The sequence below is a fragment of the Musca vetustissima genome, unplaced genomic scaffold, assembly GCF_032173495.1.
Source record: "Musca vetustissima isolate MV318-11 ecotype Yass unplaced genomic scaffold, APGP_CSIRO_Mvet_v1 utg2887, whole genome shotgun sequence".
Taxonomy (NCBI): Eukaryota; Metazoa; Arthropoda; class Insecta; order Diptera; family Muscidae; genus Musca; species Musca vetustissima.
The window spans coordinates 60,026-78,590 of NW_026884039.1; the positions used below are offsets into that span (position 1 = coordinate 60,026).

General features: G+C 33.9%; 1 protein-coding gene across 1 annotated transcript in view; it reads right to left on the bottom strand.

Annotated features, from left to right (window-relative positions):
- Window positions 1-8,525, bottom strand: part of LOC133331020 (transmembrane protein 132E) — a gene marked incomplete at its 3' end in the record, with an annotated part of 44,223 nt that extends 35,698 nt beyond the window's left edge. Inside the window, exons 1-2 of the mRNA XM_061539420.1 lie at window positions 8,501-8,525; window positions 8,052-8,347 (exon numbers count right to left, since the gene is read on the bottom strand). Coding sequence (XP_061395404.1) covers window positions 8,052-8,347; window positions 8,501-8,525 — 321 coding nt within the window. The remainder of the gene's footprint in view (window positions 1-8,051; window positions 8,348-8,500) is intronic.
- Window positions 8,526-18,565: the final 10,040 nt, after the last annotated feature.

Sequence of the window (18,565 nt, forward strand, 5' to 3'; positions counted from 1 at the left end):
AATTTAACCACGCATTCCAATAAGTTTATATTAGGAGGTGATTTCAATGCCGACACACGTATTGGGGATGTTCTAGAAACAATAGTTGGGGGAATATGTTATACGACAAACTTCAGCACAATAATTCACAAATAATTTTCGCTCAAACCTCGACATACATACCAGCAGACATTGGAAGACGTCCGTCCAATTTAGATGTATTTTTAACAAATATATCTGAGCTCTGACCATCTCCCGGTTATCTGCGAAGTCAATTTAAGTGCAAGTACTTCGACTAACTTTTATTACAATTATAATAATGCTAACTGGTCCCGATTTAAAAGCTTTATTAATAACAAACTCTCAAATCCTGAACACCCTCTGCTGTGTGCTGATTCAAATCAAATTGATGCGGAAGTTAAAAATTTTACTAATATAATTCAAGATGCCGTTGAGCATAGTATTCCAAAAAATATAAGCAGGATCCCTAGGAGATCTATACCAAATTTTATAAAAATATTGATACGCACAGAAATATATATAAAAGGAATTTTAAAAGATTCACAGATGTTAGTGATCGTATCTATATGAATCGCCTGAACAAGCAAATAAATGGCGAATTATTGGCTTATAGGAATGAGACTTGGAATAAAACCCTATCTGAATTGGACAATTCATCGAAGCCACTTTGGAAAATGTTTAAAGTTATGAAGAGGAAAACTCAAAATATTCCTACTATATCCCAAAATAATCTTATTATTCCCAGATGGATAAATGCGAAATAATTGCTACTCATTTCCTAAACAATCACAACATGTCTAATCATCTTAGCAACCCTACCACGATTTCCGAGGTTAATACTACCATCCTAGAAATACAATCCTCGGATATGAATATTGAAGCTAACTACCTCATAAAACGTTGCAGAATTGAATACATTGTTAAAGAGTTTAAAAGACAGAAAATCTCCAGGATTGGGCGGTATTAACAACAGATGTTTAATACACTTGCCTATGAAAGCAAAAAAAAATATCTTACAACCATTTTAAATTCCTGCCTTGTAAATTCGTATTTTCCTATTGATTGGAAATGTTCCCAAACGATACCATTACTTAAACCAAATAAGTCTCCAGAAAATCCTGCTTCATATAGACCGATTAGTCTATTGTCATCATTAAGCAAAATATTATAAGCGATTATGAAGCATAAGATTTTGAATTTTGTCAACTCAATGGATATAATCCCTCCTCAACAGTTCGGTTTCAGAAAAGAACATAGCACAGCCTCTGCTTAAAATTAAGAATATGGTCTCCAACAATTGTAATAAAGGAAAATCTACGGGAATGGTTTTATTGGACATTAAAACTGTATTTGACTCAACGGACTTCTTCACAAATTAAAAAAACTTAATTTTCTTATAAGGTGTATATCGGAACAACTTCTTCTAAAGTCGGGTATACAAATGCAGGATGTCCCCAAGGTTCTTGCTGAACCATGATAAAACTGAAGCTATATATTTTACGAGAAGGCGCAAATCGTTTTTCGTCCCTCAACGGCCATTGCTATTTAACAACTATTCAATAGAGTGGAAAGATAATGTCAAATATCTCGGCGCCGTAGTAGATAAAAGATTTACTTTTAAGTGTCACATTTCATACATTGTGGACAAACTCAATAAAATCACCAGACTTATGTATCCTCTAATTAACAGGGAATCTGAACTGAGTCTTATAAATAAGATCATTTTCAAATCAATTTTTCAACCGGCGATGTACTATTGTGTTCCTGTATGGACCTCCATATCATATTGCCATATTAAAAAGCTACAAGTTTCGCAAAATAAGATACTCAAAATGATTTACAATCTGCAATGGTTATATTCAACTAGAAGACTACATACCCTGACTGGGTTTGATTTGGTGATGGATAGAATAAACACCTTGGCGAATAATTTCAGAGAAAGATGTCGGCTATCTCAATACAATCATATTAATGATTTAATATCATAATAATTTTACCACCTAACATTTATTTTCATTGGTTTTTTTTTGCGATTTTCCCAAACATTGCTTTTGAAAACATTTATAAAATCATATTAAATAAGTCGTGGCAAATTTTTTTGCCACGACTTATTCTAATACTACTTATCAGGTTAAAGACCCATATCCTTATGAACTATCAAAGATAGATCAAATATTTATGCCCTTCTTACAAAGTCGAGAGGTCTCCAAAAATCTACGCAGTTTAAAACCTATTAAATGTCCAGGCCCTGATGGTATACCCAGCATAATTCTAAAGAATTGTTCAGATACATTAGCATTACCTCTAACGTTATCATTTAATTATTCCCTTAAATATGGTTATGTTCCTACCTGTTGGAAGAAGTCTTATATAATACCCTTACACAAGTCTGGGAGTCTAACAAATGTTTCGAATTATAGAGGAATTGCAAAATTAAGTGCTATTCCAAAATTGTTCGAAAAGTTAATTACTACCGTTATTTCACACAGAATTCAACCCTTGTTAAGTCCATATCAACATGGTTTTCGTAGTGGTCTTTCAACTATTACCAATCTTATACACTTTACTTCTACTGTGATAAAGGGATTTGTTCAGCGTAAACAAACTGATACAATTTATACAGACTTTAGTAAAGCTTTTGATAGAGTTAACCATAAACTTCTACTTTATAAATTAAATCATATTGGCTTTAGTATAAATTTGATAAATTGGATTTCATCTTACTTACAAAATAGGACACAGCTAGTTTTGTTTGAGGGATGTCTTTCAAAATCGATTAATGTTCCATCAGGTGTTCCGCAAGGAAGTCACCTAGGCCCGATTCTGTTTCTATTGTTTGTAAATGATTTGCCAAATTCTGTATCGCATTCCAAATTGTTAATGTATGCAGACGATGTCAAGTTGTTCATTACCCATCATTCTGAAAAGCAAGCTGATTTACTCCAGCATGATTTAAATAGCCTATTTCAATGGTGCAGCCTAAATTGTATGGACTTGAATTTAAATAAATGTAAACATATGTGTTTTTCTAGAAATTCTTTCTCGATAAGACATTACTATATTAATGGTTCGGTTTTATCAACTGTAGATTCTTTCGTTGATCTTGGTATTCTAATGGATCCAAAATTAAATTTTAACAATCATGTTATATCTATGGTAAATAAAGCCTATGGTGTCTTAGGATTTATAAAACGGTGGGCCAAAGAATTCTCGGATCCATATATAACGAAACAACTATTTACGTCTCTTGTTAGACCTATTTTAGAATATGGTTCTGTTGTATGGGATCCCCAATATGCAATATATTCTGATAAAATCGAATCCGTGCAGAAACAATTTTTACTTTTTGCACTGAGAGGATTACATTGGAATAGTAGTTTTGTGTTGCCATCTTATACTAGCAGGTTAAAATTAATTCGTTTGCCTACATTGAAAAGTAGACGTATTATGTTGAATACTATGATGGTACTAAAAATATTAAATGGTAATATACCTTCGGATTTCCTAATTTCTTCTATTAGAATAAATGTTCCTGTCCGATCTAGTAGACACTATCAACTGTTATATGTAGACTTCCACCGCACGAATTACTCTATGGGAGATCCTCTTAGTAAAATGTGTATTGACTTTAACTCTGTATACTCTAATGTAGATTTTTGCTTGAGCGTAGAACAAATAAAATCTAATATTATTGTATTTTTAAATGAGTAGTAAAACAACAAACTGGCTGTTGATGTAGATTCTGTAGCTGATTTTTCTATTCCACTCTCAAATCCCATCATGAATCGGATCATGGTGTGTACGCGATCCCTACGTAAGGGGAGGTCGGCCCTCGGTCGGCACGGGGTGGGAATGAGAGGCGTGGGAACGTCAAAAAAAAACAACCAATAATATTTAAGTAGAACAGGAATTTAATATTCCTAAACTCTTATTTTCCAATATCATATGTAACAACTCTTGTATATTATACGCAATAAAATTAATGAAAAAAATATCACAAGCATTTCGTTTTGCAAATATTTTATGCTAACATTTCTTCGATATGAATTCATAAATATTGCTTTAAAGCTTTTATAAAATATGTAAGAGAATGGCAAATTTTCTCATATTGAGGTAAATCATTATATTTGAATTGTTGCGGGTGTTGAAATAATTTTTGTTTTTCCTTCAAGTCAATTGTATGGGATCCAATATTATTTAAGCATTTGAATACATAAATCATAATTTGATATTTGTAAAGGTCATAAACTGGTAATAACGATTTAAATTTATTTTCAAATAGACTTAGTGTTGGGTGTAAAATTGGTTTTAAAGCAATGTAATTTAAATGACTTTGTATTAATGTATGGTAAATAAGTTATTTAGCTTCATGATTGTATTTGAATTTGAATTTATAAAGTACGAGGGGGTTCGGAAACTTCTTAGCCTATCAATGAAAGAGAATAGTTAGTTTTTAAAAAATATCCTGAAACTTCAATACACTTAGTCCAAAGCTTTTCTAGCAATTTTATCCCTTGTTTAAAATAGTTTTCCTCAAGGTCTTCAAAATAGTGGTTTACAACTGTAATTGCATCTTCATTTGAGGTAAAACGATTGCAAGCAAGAATTTTTTTTAGATTTGGGAACAAGTCACTCAGGAAAATAAGAAATAAGAATAACTCGTACTTTAATTGTAAAACACTCTTTAATGGCCGCACGCATTTCTAATTTTCCATTGTAAAAAAAATTGCGGATGCGTCTTTTTTGAACACCTGTTTCTATATGTAAGAGTTGACAGATCGAAACTAAATTTAACATGTGTTCATAACAGAGATGGAAGTTTCCAAAACACTTACGGCTAAGAAGTTTCCGAACTGCCCTCGTAGACCAAGTGCCGGTGAAATTTTAGTTTTCAAGATGCTTATGTGCTGATCCCAAGAAATATTTCAATTTAATAGCAGGTTATGATACAATATTTAATGTACTTGCCGTACAAGTTTGCCGCATATGTTGACATTAAACGACCGTCTCTGACTTATAGGGATAAACATACAAATATCATATACATACATGAACAAACGACCGCTTAACAAGATCATTGATTTATGTATATAATAAATATAAATGAACATATGTATATAATAAACAATATTGACTCCTTCACTGACTGATTTCCAAAAATTCTTTCCTATTTTCTAAATAAGACATCCAATGCAATATACTGGTATCATTGTTTATCACTGATAACACCTAAATAGGACGAAAGTTCGTAATTGAGTTATTGTAGTAAGATTCAAACCATAAATTTCGTGTTTTGACAAGCTAGTTCCCACGAAGAAGATTTTATTTAATCAATCAAATAACAGGTATAATATATAATTTTGCCGGATAATAGTTTTAGTAATATGACCGCACAAAATGTTTACCTTTGGATGAGCAGATTACTTCGATTCGCAAGTACAACAATTCTGTAATAGATTTTGGAAATTATTGATTACGCCTTGAAACTAGGAGAAAAAACACTCAAAATCGAGATTTGGCATGACGACCGTGAACTGAGTGCCTTAGTCACAAATAATTTACATTAAAATAGATACATCTTCCACGAAAATAAACTTTGGAGGTCAATATCATGAAAAGTTTGCAACGACAGATCAATTAGGCGGAAACAATTCAATTTTTCTTTAATAATAGTAATATAGGGGCGCAACTTGGCTTTGTTTAAAAATTGGCTTCATGCTGCGCTAGCACGTCCCCCAGTGTGTCTCAAGAGTCGGAGTACGAGACACCCCCGCAGTCTCCCCAACAGCAAAATGCGCAGCATTTAACACCACATATTGCTGTTCCGCGACTTGAAAATGCATCGTTTTTGCAGTTTAACTGCGACTGTCTTCGCAACAAAATCAGCGAAATTGTAGAATTTATGAGTCGATAGCTCAACATTTTGCACGGTTAATGAGGATGCCCCCACGAGGATAAGAGGAGATTGCCGCAGCTCGCCAGACATCACCATTGTGGCACCGGGTCTGATAAATGACGTAACCTGGCAACCCGTCGTTTCACTAGGCTCAGACCACCTTCCGATCATCGTATCCGTAAACAGACCACCAGACTTCATAACCTCTGAAAGCCGTATTTTCCTGAACCATAGAAAAGCTGATTGGCCTGGCTTCAGAGAGTTTACCAATCACCTCTTCAGAGAGCTGCCCACTCCCTCAGATCCACTGGTAGCTGAGAGGAATTTCCGTAAAATCATCGCTACTGCTGCCGCTCGCTTCATACCTGCTGGTCGAATACCCGAAGTAAGACCTAACTTCCCAGCAGAAGCAACGGTATTGGCTAATGAGCGTGATGAGCTCCGTCGTACTACTCCTGAAGACCCAAGGGTGCGAGAGCTTACCCTTGAAGTCAACAGATTAGTATGCGAGCACAAAAAGAAAAAGTGGCTAGACCACCTGAAGCAACGCAACATTGCCACCGAAACAAGGTTAAGTCACTCTCGAATCCTGGAAGGAAAGATGACAGGACGGCTGTTACATTTAACGACGTAACTGTAACAGACCCGAAGAGGTGCGCGAGTTATTTTAACTGGCAGCTCATAGATCACCCCGAGAGTGACAGGGCGAAAAGGAGTGTGCTACGTCGCATAAGGGCACTCCGAGCTGAGGAGGAACCACCACAATTTACGAAGGAGGATGAATAACGCTAAGTCATCCAAAGCGTTGGGCCCGGACGGAATTTCCATGGTAATGCTAAAGCAGCTGGATGAACCTGGAGTTGAGTACCTAACATCAGCCCTCAACTTGTCGTTAACCACCCACATAGTTCCTGAAGCCTGGAAAATAGGCAGGGTGGTCCCGCTACTGAAGCCAGGCAAGGATGACAGCAGGGGTGAATCGTACAGGCCGATTTCACTCCTGTCGCCGGTAGCGAAGACACTTGGGGCGCTACCCCTCCCATCGTTGAGAAGCAGTTTTCGAGTTGCCCAACACCAACATGGATTCCGTAAGATGCATAGTACAACAACAGCATTACACGCCATTTCCACACATATTAGCAGAGGACTCAACCAGAACAGGCCGTGCAACCGAACAGTTTCGATACCGTCAACCATGCCAAGCTGTTCGCCAGTCGTATGTGGAATTCAGAAACAGGAAGTCTAAACCCCGTAGAGTGAAACAGGGAGTTCCCCAAGGAGGGGTGATATCTCCGGAACTGTTTAACCTCTACCTTTCTGATATTCCACAACTACTTCCATCTGAGGAATATGAAAATATCCACCAACAAATCAACAGCCACACTGTTCACCACATGGACGGCTGAAATGAAGCTCCCACTGAACATAATGGTCTATTGTTGATAGACCATTATGTTCAGCCTTTTCAAGTCGTCCGCGCATGCCACTGCTTTATGCGATAAGCTGAGAAGTAGGAACAAGGTCCTCAAGTCGCCACTGAAACGATTTTAACAAAGCTTAACACACGTCACTCCGGACTCAATTTGGTACGCTGCACAAATTTTAGTCTCCATCAGATAATTATTATTAACTTTGTTGTACTACAATTGTGTTGTAGTTACGTCCTTTTGTTTAAGAAAATATCAAGTCAAAAGGACGTAACTGAAGTAAAACCAAATTAATTTTTTTTTTTCAAAAAATTAATATGGCACTATAGTACGGTTAAACATTGAAAAAATTTCCAGACATGATCCATTTTTATAGATTTTATAGATTTTTGTGTTGTTGTTGTTGTAGCAGTCCTCCTTTTGCTTTTACACAATGGGCTGAGGTGACAGACGTTGGCCAAGTAAGACTCGGGTCGTTTCGGATCGTAGACCCCTCTGTCGTGGAAACGGATTTTTGTGTAGTTACGTCCGCTTGCATTTATGATGACGATATATATATATATATATTTTTCAGATGTGCGAGGACAATACTGTTCACGCATTCTGTTTATTAAAAATGTTTTCAAAATAATTGAACTAATTGAAACTAAATAAAAAGGTCAAATAAAATTAAATCACTAAAATTTTGTTAGTGATATTGATATTTGTCCTCAAATATTTATACTTACGTTTAAATAGTCATGTTGATTTTCAATTGTATCTGGTACAATGTATCTTGCTGGAACAGTTTGTTTGGTAGAAAATGGACCATAACTAGCGCGTATCGATACAGCCTGTGTTGTTTGAACTACTGTGAAACGATCAACAGATAGAACTGAATCGTAACTTGCCCGAGTTCGTAGTGGAGGTACTGGTGATGAGTGGCTAGTAGAAATTTCAGGGGAAACTGGAGACTGTCGGGCATGTTTCAAGAAGAACCCACTATCAGCAGACTCAAAATGAACTTCCACGCTTTCACATCCATCTGAAACAGATAAAACGATTTTATTATTATTATTTTCATGACAATAGAATTTCGCCAGAGATTTGTTCTTAAAAATTTTAAATTTAATTTTAAAACTTACAGTCTGTTTTTGTAAAATTTTAAACGAACGAATTCGAGTGACTGGGTACTTACATCTGTACCCAACATGAAGTCGCATTCAGATTATAACCGAAAGAAGCATATTTCATGAAAAGAATACTATTTCCAACAATAGATTATGCAGTTTTGCGTACTGAAGAGTTCTTCAAAAATATAACGCAACGATATTACCCTGCAAGGTTAGCAAATTTAGCATAAGAGTATATTGGCACTGGTTGTGCCTCTCAGTTTACTCTTGTATGATGCATCTCTTAAAAACATTGACTAAATAAAAAATCGAGAATTTAGCTTGAATTCCTATCAATTTTTCTCCCGAAATCGATAGATATCTCCTGAAGAATTAGACTACGACAAAAGACTGAAGAATGATTTGGATCATAAAAACAGAATGACAAGTTTCTAAATATAAACTCATACTTTGTCTATAGATTCAATGTCTAAAAGCACATCCCCATTAAGGTATAAGGAATTTGTACAAGAAAATCTTTTTCTTTTTTTATCGAACGTTCCCACGCCTCACATTCCCACCCCTGCCGGCCGAGGGGCCGAGCTCCCCTTTCGTAGGGATCGCGTACACACCATAATCAGAGGGGGCAACCTCCACTTTCGTAGGGATCGCGTACACATCATGGTGGAATATGAGAAGGGAATAGAAAACCAGCTACAGAATCTACTCCAACAGCCAGTTTATTATTAAGTTCCACTACTCATTTAAAAATACAATTATATTAGATTTTATAAGTTCAACATTCTTGCAGAAATCTACATTACAGCACACAGAATTAAAATCAATGCAAATTTTATTGAGTGGATCTCCCATAGAATAATTTGTGCGATGAATGTACATATAATAGTTGAGAATATATACACAATCGAAAAGGAACATTTATTCTAATAGATGAAATTAGGAAATCAGAGGGTATATTACCATCTAATATTTTTAGTACCATCATAGTGTTCAACATAATACGTCTAATTTTTAATGTAGATAACCGAATTAATTTTAACCTGCTAGTGTAAAAAGGCAACACAAAATCACTATTCCAATGTAAACCTCTCAGTGCAAAAAGTAAGAATTGTTTCTGCAGTGATTCGATTTTATCGAAATATATTGCATATTGAGGATCCCATACAACAGAACCATATTCTAATATAGGTCTAACAAGAGACGTGTATAGTTTTTTGTTATATAAGGATCGGGGAATTCTTTGACCCACCGTTTTATAAAACCTATTATACCATAGGCTTTATTTGCCATACAAATAACATGATTGTAAAGTTTAACTTTGGATCCATTAAAATACCAAGATCTATGAATGATTCTACTGCTGATAAACCCACGAAAAACACATCGACACATACCACCTATTTGTCGACTATAAAGCCGCATTCGACAGCCCTATCCGTTCAGAGGTATTTAAAGCCATGTCTGCGTTCGGCATTCCTGCAAAATTAATACGGCTATGCAGGATAACTTTAAGTGGCACAAGGTCAGCAGTTAAAGTAGGAAAGGACCTAACGGAGCCCTTCAATACCGAACGAGGATTCAGACAAGGTGACAGTTTGTCGTGCGATCTTTTTAACATCCTACTGGAAAAGGCCATACGAGACGCAAAGGTGAACAGAAATGGCACTCTGTACACCAAACAACACATGTTACTCGCCTACGCCGATGACATTGATATAATGGATCGAACATTGCGAGCGGTAACAGCCACCTTTGAACAAATTGAAAAGGAGTCTGCCAATGTGGGTCTGGCAGTAAACGGCGAGAAGACCAAGCTTATGGTATCGACACGCAAGACGCCCAGTAGTCTCGGACCAACTGTGGAACTTGAGAACTACAGCTTCGAGGTAGTTAAAGACTTTATATACCTTGGTACCGCCATAAATAAAACGAACGACATTAGTTTTGAAATTCGGAGAAGGACTGTGATGGCCAACAGATGCTACTATGGTCTAAGTAAGCAGTTTAAAAACAAGGCCACCTCCCGCCAGACCAAACTCACACTTTACAAGACGCTTATACTACCCGTGCTATTATATGGATCAGAAGCATGGGTACTTGCGCAAGCAGATGAGGCAGCTCTTGGGGTGTTTGAGAGAAAAATTCTCCGAAAGATCTACGGGCCGATCTGCGTCGACGGTGAATATCGGCATCGAATGAACCACGAGCTTTACAATTTATACGCGGACATAGTCAGCCGTATTGAGCTGCAGCGACTACGGTGGCTAGGCCATGTTGTGCGGATGAATGAAAATGCTCCAGCTCAAAAGGCATATGAAAATCTAATTCAGCGATTCCCGTAGAAGGGGAAGGCCACGAATCGCTGAACATATCCCTTTATTACAGTTGAAGTAAACTGTATAGGTTTTTTTATAGTTGAAAGACCACTGCCAAAAGCCATATTGTTATTACACATGTCAATCAGATCTTAACATGTGTAATGCAAAAAACATATATTTAGTCGCTGAGTTTTAAATATAAGCTTTAAAATCCACATTTGATAAAAGCGAACCATTAATATAGTATAGTCTTATCAAAGAAGAATTTTAGAAAACACATATGTTTACATTTGTTTAACTTCAAGTCCATACAATTTAAGCTGCACCATTTAAATAAGCTATTTAAATCATGCCGGAGTAAATCAGCTTGAACATCTCCTGTGTCGCTGTCCAGTTCTGGCATACAGACGGCACAGATTAGTGGGTACTCACCATTTCTAAACTTCTTTTCAACTATGGAACCTACTTTAATCTACATCATCATCAGAAACCTGAAGTGGTTGGGAAAGTGCAACCTGAGCATCGGAAAAGGTATACATACAATGATCGCGTATAAATACAAAATATACTTCACAATTATTTGTTTTTCACATAAAATAGTTCCAATACAAGTAATATATTTTGAAAATGTTCAATAATAACTTATACATGTTAGCTTAAATGAATGATACGCTAACAATATTCGCCCAATATATATATATATATATATATATCAACAACGTGATGCAATCATAATAGTCCAATACAAAATTCGTGGAAAAATAATAGGCTTTTTGAAAAATTTTCGAGGTACAAATCAACAAAATTGGTACAGCTGTTTTTTGAGTTGTATGGGCTGTAACTAACGATTTTTCTTTTTCCGCGATTTGTCGTCGGAGATAAACGTTTTATATATCCTCCCACATACCGATATTGATTTGTTCATGCTCTGAAAAAATGTTCCAAATTATAGACAAACAGGTTGGAAAACTGGGATGAGATTGTCCTCATTTTTAGAGGACAATCATCTATTTTAACTGGCTGTCATACATAAAATGTATGTCCTCATTCTGTCATCTATTTAAAAAATTTGCCATCTTTAGTCATCTATATATATATATATATATATATATCTTGATCAATATTGATTCTAGTAATTTTTTTTATTTTATTCAGTAAACATATTTTCTTATTGTAAAGTTTCGAGACATTATTGGTCCGTTTCAAAATCTACAAGAATCTTAGCCGAAATTTTTTTCGAAAAATAATAAATATAAAGTAAATCTGTATGCACCAAAATTGAATATATAAAGAGATAATCTAAAACAATTTCGTTTAATATTAGATTCTTGCTGATTTGTGAACAGAGCAATATACATACCTAATAATTGGCCCTTTAAAATATGCACAAAATGTTGAATTCATTCTTAAATTTTAAAAATCCCCAAAATACTTTTAGTAGGGAGATTTTTTACTCAATGATCATACAAAATATAAAATTGCATTCAATTTGGTTTAAACACGTGACAGATCTATCCCAAAGTTTGGAGTAACATAGATAATTTAAGGTGGAAATATTCTCTACTCAGTGCAAACCCAAAATACCAATCCCCCCAAAATATCGAATAAACTTGGGCTAATATTGTAAATTTTTTGTACGCAGATTTTCTACTCAATGATAATCCGAATATTAAGTAAAGTTACCAGGAAAATTGGGCCAGTATTAATAATTTTAAGTAGGGCGATTTTCTGTTCAATGAGGATCCCTAATAATGCCGCAAACCTTCAAAACACCGAATATTGGGGGTAACGTTATACGTTATATCCAAGAAGGCAAAACAAACTTCCGATGATCAATATCGGTATGTGGGAGGATATATAAAACATTTATCTATACCAAAAATTTTCATATATTCCAACAATATACTTCATACCTAGAAAAATTGTTTTTGCAAATATGAATATAAATGGAAAAAACAAACGTAAAATGCCGAAAATTATTCCTTGACAATATTGTTAAGTCAATGCCAAAATTTAAGCAACTAAAAGTGCAAGTTTAATAAATGCCGCATAACTTTTTCAAAAATGGAGATATTGTTGGGTTTTTTTCAGATATTAATTTATGAAATAAATCATAATTTATGGATAAGGGAATTTTCTCAATTCTTACTTGGACAAAACCAAAGCAACTCTACAGTACAAACATATGAGCTCTAAAATTTTATTTATTTTTACCTTTATAATTACTATGTTTTGGTTTCTACACCTTTTTTTTATAGATCATTTTTAAATGCATTTTATTACAATAACATGTGTCTGGTTTTTTATATTGACTTACTGCAAAAAATATATAAAAATGGCTAGGAAAAATAGAAAAAAATAGATAAAGGAACTAATTACCAGTGATTATGAAAAATGTTTCACACAAATTATGTTGGTGAAATATTCTATAAATAAATCCGTGATTTCTCGAATTATAAGTCGGTTTTAAGCAACTTATTCGATAGTGTACATTCATTACGGAGGAAGGCTCCAAAATAACACCAGTTCGGACTAAGCAACAAATTGTCATAGCTGTAAAAACTACTATTTAAGACTACAATGGACATGACAAGATTTTTATCGTTGGATATAACCTCAAGAACAGTGTGTGGACAAGCCGAGAAAACCATTTCATTTCTAAATAATCGGCAAGGCAGATTGGCTTTCGCAAAAGCTCATATTAATTTGAATCCGACTCAGTGTAGAAATATTATGTTCCCGGATGAATTAAAGTTAAATAATAAAAACTATTCAGATTGCAATTTTAGTATATATATATATATATATATATACGACACTAGCATATTTAGAACGAACGTACCTGATAAACATAAATGACTCAAAAGGACTCCTGAATATATTTGCAGGAGTTATTTTTGAGTTCTAGAGTGAGGCAAATGTGGTATAGGCAGGTAATGTCACTTTTTGTAAACTGAAAATTTTACAATAGCTGAAACATGCTCAATAGTTTACTGTTCTCTGTTTTTGTTTTACAAATGTATTTTAAACTTTTTTACTAAAGCATTAAAAGAATTAGGAAGTATTAAAAATGAAATAATATGCGCAATTGCACTACAGTTTTAACCTATTTAGAAAAAAAACTTACCTGCACATTTTTTGACGTCATTTTTTATGGAATTGGAAATATTTCTTAAATAGTGGGTATAATGTGTTATTCAAATAGATACACTGATGCGCAACACATGCATGTTAATGGTTAAATTTCATTTTAATCGGATAAATAATAAAAAATTGGCAATCAAAAAATAACGGGTATACAACATTTGCATCACTTATTCTATATGACTATAAAAATATTAATAAATGACTCATTTTTTTGAAAATATCAATCTAATTGAAGACTTTTAATCCCACTTAAAGATTAAGTTTATCGAAAATGCGCGCATTTTTTGACTGTAATTAAAAAAAATCACACATTAACCTCTTTTCTGATGTTTTAAACAGTTATTTTTTTAATAATTTTCATTAATTTGCGACTTTACTTAACCTATTACTAAATCAGTTATTTATGGGTATTTTTATAGTCCTATATATATTCATTCAGAAGATCTTTTTATGTTCTGCGGACTTAAACCCCTTTCCAAATAAATAACTCAATTATGAGTCATTTATTTTGTTACAGTCAAGTACGACACCCATAGTTTTCTTTGGTGATTAGATGATATTTTGTGAATAAAATTGACCGAAATCTTTAGAGACTACAATTATGACCCGAATTGAGTCAATAATTTTTTTATGATCAAAGGACTTTTAAAAACTCCTCTGGGTAATTTTTTTTTAAAACGACATTTCATCAGTAATACTTAATAAAATATTGTTTATACAAATTGCTAACCAATCAACTTAAAAATCTATGAAAGTGGAGTGGGACCAATGAATTTTTTATTACAGATGTCATTATAAATTGATGTTTCCTCAAAGATGTGCTTCGCAGTGGTTTTGTGAATGGCGGGCACGATAACTCAAAAACTAATAACCAAATTGAGTGTATAGCTATCGTATGAACTAGGATAAAGTTCATACGGTGAAGATCTTCCTTATTTTTTAACTTGGTTTGTGGTCAAAAATAGGCCATTTTTCAAAAATATTTTTTCAAATGTCCGACATTTTTTTTTTTTTTTACCTTTGCACATATATATTTGAAGATTTAAAAAGGAAGAAAAGTAATTTAGTAATTTTGTTGTTGTTTTTTGTTATTAAAGAAATGCCCATATTTTTGGTGGTGGGCATAATAACTCCTCACTGGAACATCGGAATCCGAAAATTCCAACGGTGTTAGAAAGAGTACATGTCTGTGCTCTCGTATGAACTAGGATTCGCACAATTAACAAAATGGCGGAACTTTGAAAACAATTTTTTTTTTTTGAAAAATCGCCTATTTTTTACCACAAACTAAGTTAAAAAATAAGGAAGATCTTCACCGATTGGCTTTATCCTAGTTCATACGATAGCTATACACTCACAGAGAAACGTCCCAAAATTTTATTAGTTTTTGAGTTATCGTGCCCGCCATTCGCAAAAACGCTGTTTGGAGTAAAACGCGTTTAAACTTTGAGAAGTCCTCTTGCTGTCACCTGATGCTAACACAATAAATCGGCTATATCTTCAAAAATTTTTGAGATTTTCACTTGAAAATTTATAGGGACATTCTTGAATTAGTGTAGTTTCAAATTAAATCAAAATAAAAAATTTAATTTTTTGAAACCGAGAATGGGTGCGGTCCCCTTAAATGAATTTCTTACTTTTATTTATTTCAATTTTAACATGTATAACGAAGCCTTTGTTTAAAAAAATTGGTCGACCTCTAGTTGTTCTAGCAAAAGGCATACTTTCTCAATTTTTGGTTTGAAAAAAATTGGTCGACCTCTAGTTGTTCTAGCAAAAGGCATACTTTCTCAATTTTTGGTTACACTACAAATTGTTGCCAATTTAAATTGCTTCTGCATTTTTTATTTTTGTCTCCTAAAGATTGTTCATCAGACTTAATTTGTTGACTCGAAGTTTTTTATACCCTCAGCCTTATAGCATATGCTTTGATACGCGAAATTTACTTCATAGAAATATTGGTTTTAGAACCCACGTTTCTTTGGACTAAATCCGTTCAGACAATTTGGAGTCGATTTACAAATGTCCATCCGTCTATCTGTTTGGGCGGCTTTTACACACGATGATTCTAGAAGGGTGTAACAGAATTCATCCCAATGTGCACATCATAATATTAATTCGAAACATAGTTGAAATTCCAAGCTGGGGAATATCGGTCCACTCCTTTTGGTACCTCCGCCACAAAACGGTAAAAATTGTGCAAAAAAATCATTATATAATATCATGCGAACAGACTGTCCGATTTGAACTAGCAACCTAATATACATTCTCAGCCCTGATCAAGTCCGAAGATGGGACCCATTGGTGCACTCCTTTTGTTACCTCCTCCACAAATGGTCAACATTTTCAATATTTATAAAGTCAATATCAGGCGAATGGAATGTCCGATTTAAACCAAATTTTGCACAACCTTTTATCCTTACCAGGCCTATATAAAGTACAATTTTGGGACCCATTGATCCACTCTTTCTGGTACCTCAACGACAAATTTTAAACATTTTTAATATTTATAAATCCAATATCCGGTGAATGGATTGTCCGATTTGAACCAAAATTACACAAGCCTTTATCTTTACCTAGCCTAAATCAAGTCCGAAGGTAGGACCCGTCGTTCTTCTCCTTATGGTACCTCCCCAAAAAGGCGAATATTTTACAAACTTGTAAATTTAATTTCAAGCAACCAGAATAACCGATTTGATCAACATTAAGTCCGAAAACCTTTAATAATAAAACCATATGCTAAAGGTGTTCATAAAAATACCAACATGCTCGGCATCATTCAATTCTTCTTATGATCACTTCACATTTAAGCATTTCATAAATGATATTCAATTTATATTATGATACGAGACTAATGCACTCACAAGATCTATGTGTGATTGTGCTCCGACAGCTTGACAATAACCCCAAACATATGCCGAAACATGTCATAGACTCATTGCGGGAGTCAGATATCACATCACAATCAGCAGATCTCCACCCTATAGAAAAATGTTACAATGTGCATACAGGCGGATCGCCTCTGAAAGTGATTTTATGGATATTCCCAAAAATAACCACGGGTCTATCGTACTTTTGCATTTGAATTTTACAAAAATATGCACAAAGACAATACCCTCTACAACAGTGTGTTAGGAGTTTAAAGAGTACAGATAGGTAATGCGAAAAATCCAAAAAAAAAAAAAAAAAATAAACACTTAACATTTGTGATTGAATCGCTTTACATTTGTAGGGAATGTATTGCTATCTGATATGTAATTCCTCGATAGAGTATTATGTGGACGCATGGTTATTAAGAACATCTATCCTTATAACTAATGCAGTATATATAAAATTGGTCAGTATAAAGAAAATAATGTTCCTAGAGTTTTCACGTTGTCGTTTTTCTGTGTATATATCATTGAAGTACTTATATGGAATACTTAAATAAAAATATAAGGGTTTAAAAAATTAACACAAACAAGCAAATGTACTCTAGATATTTTCTTTATATACATATACTTACATGTTTGTAATAATTGAAGGGTTATTGAAAGAATTAAGGAATTCATAACCAATCGGAAAAACGATTCCATCATCCTGCCTTGCATAGCCTTTGTCGATTATATTTTTACGTGAGAATAACAAGTCAATTTCTCACAGAATATTAGTACAAAACTTATCCTTTATCGATTCATTCAATGAAATGGTATAGACATCTCAATTACTTATATGTAGGCGGAGCATTCGCTGTAAACTTGTAATTTCTTTTATACCGTATCTAACATATTACGGATATAAACAATACTTTTTGTTTTATTTATTCTCTATTTGTTCATTTTAAATAATGTCTACTGATATTTCACCAATGAAGATTGTTATTTTGGCTTTTTCATTATATTAATCCTGACACTCTCTTAAACAAACGAACAAGTATCTCATTACATGAAAACCTCAGCCGAAGCAATTTTGTTTTTGACGGCGTTATTATATTGAAAACATATATGTACATATATTTACATACGTACAAATTTATCAAAAATACTGAAGCTGTGTGTCATTTCTTTGAGTGCAGTAACGTAACGTAAAACGGAGAACACAATATCTCTTAAGGCGAGTACACACTGTTCGATTCTACTGTCAACATTTTTGTCGATTACTGACTGTACAACAATAAAAGATATTTGCAGCCACAAACATGTCCATTAAGGACATGTTGGTAATATCACTAATATGGTAAAAACAATAGCACTTTTGAATGACACTCTAGCCCAAATTTTGGACAGTCAATTATCGATAAACGAGCTGACTGTCAAAAATGGTATTGAATACTAGCCTTAAAAAGGATTTGTTAATATTATATGTTTGTTGACATTGTAAAATTAAAATCGGATTTACATATAACATTTAATCATGATTAATGGAAGAATCCGGGTTAATTTTTATAATCATGTTAAATTTACCACGAATCATCGGCGGGGTTAAAATACACATTTACATTCAACAGAAACTTCAAGATTTAGGGCTGTTGCGTCATTTATTTTCTAAAACCGGCACAATTTTGCGTCATTTATCATACAAAAGTAAATGACGATTCCAGATAACGCACGAAAACACCATACTATGCTATACAATCCTGTTTTTTTTTTTTTTTTTTGCCCAAAAAGTTGCAACTTTTGACTCACT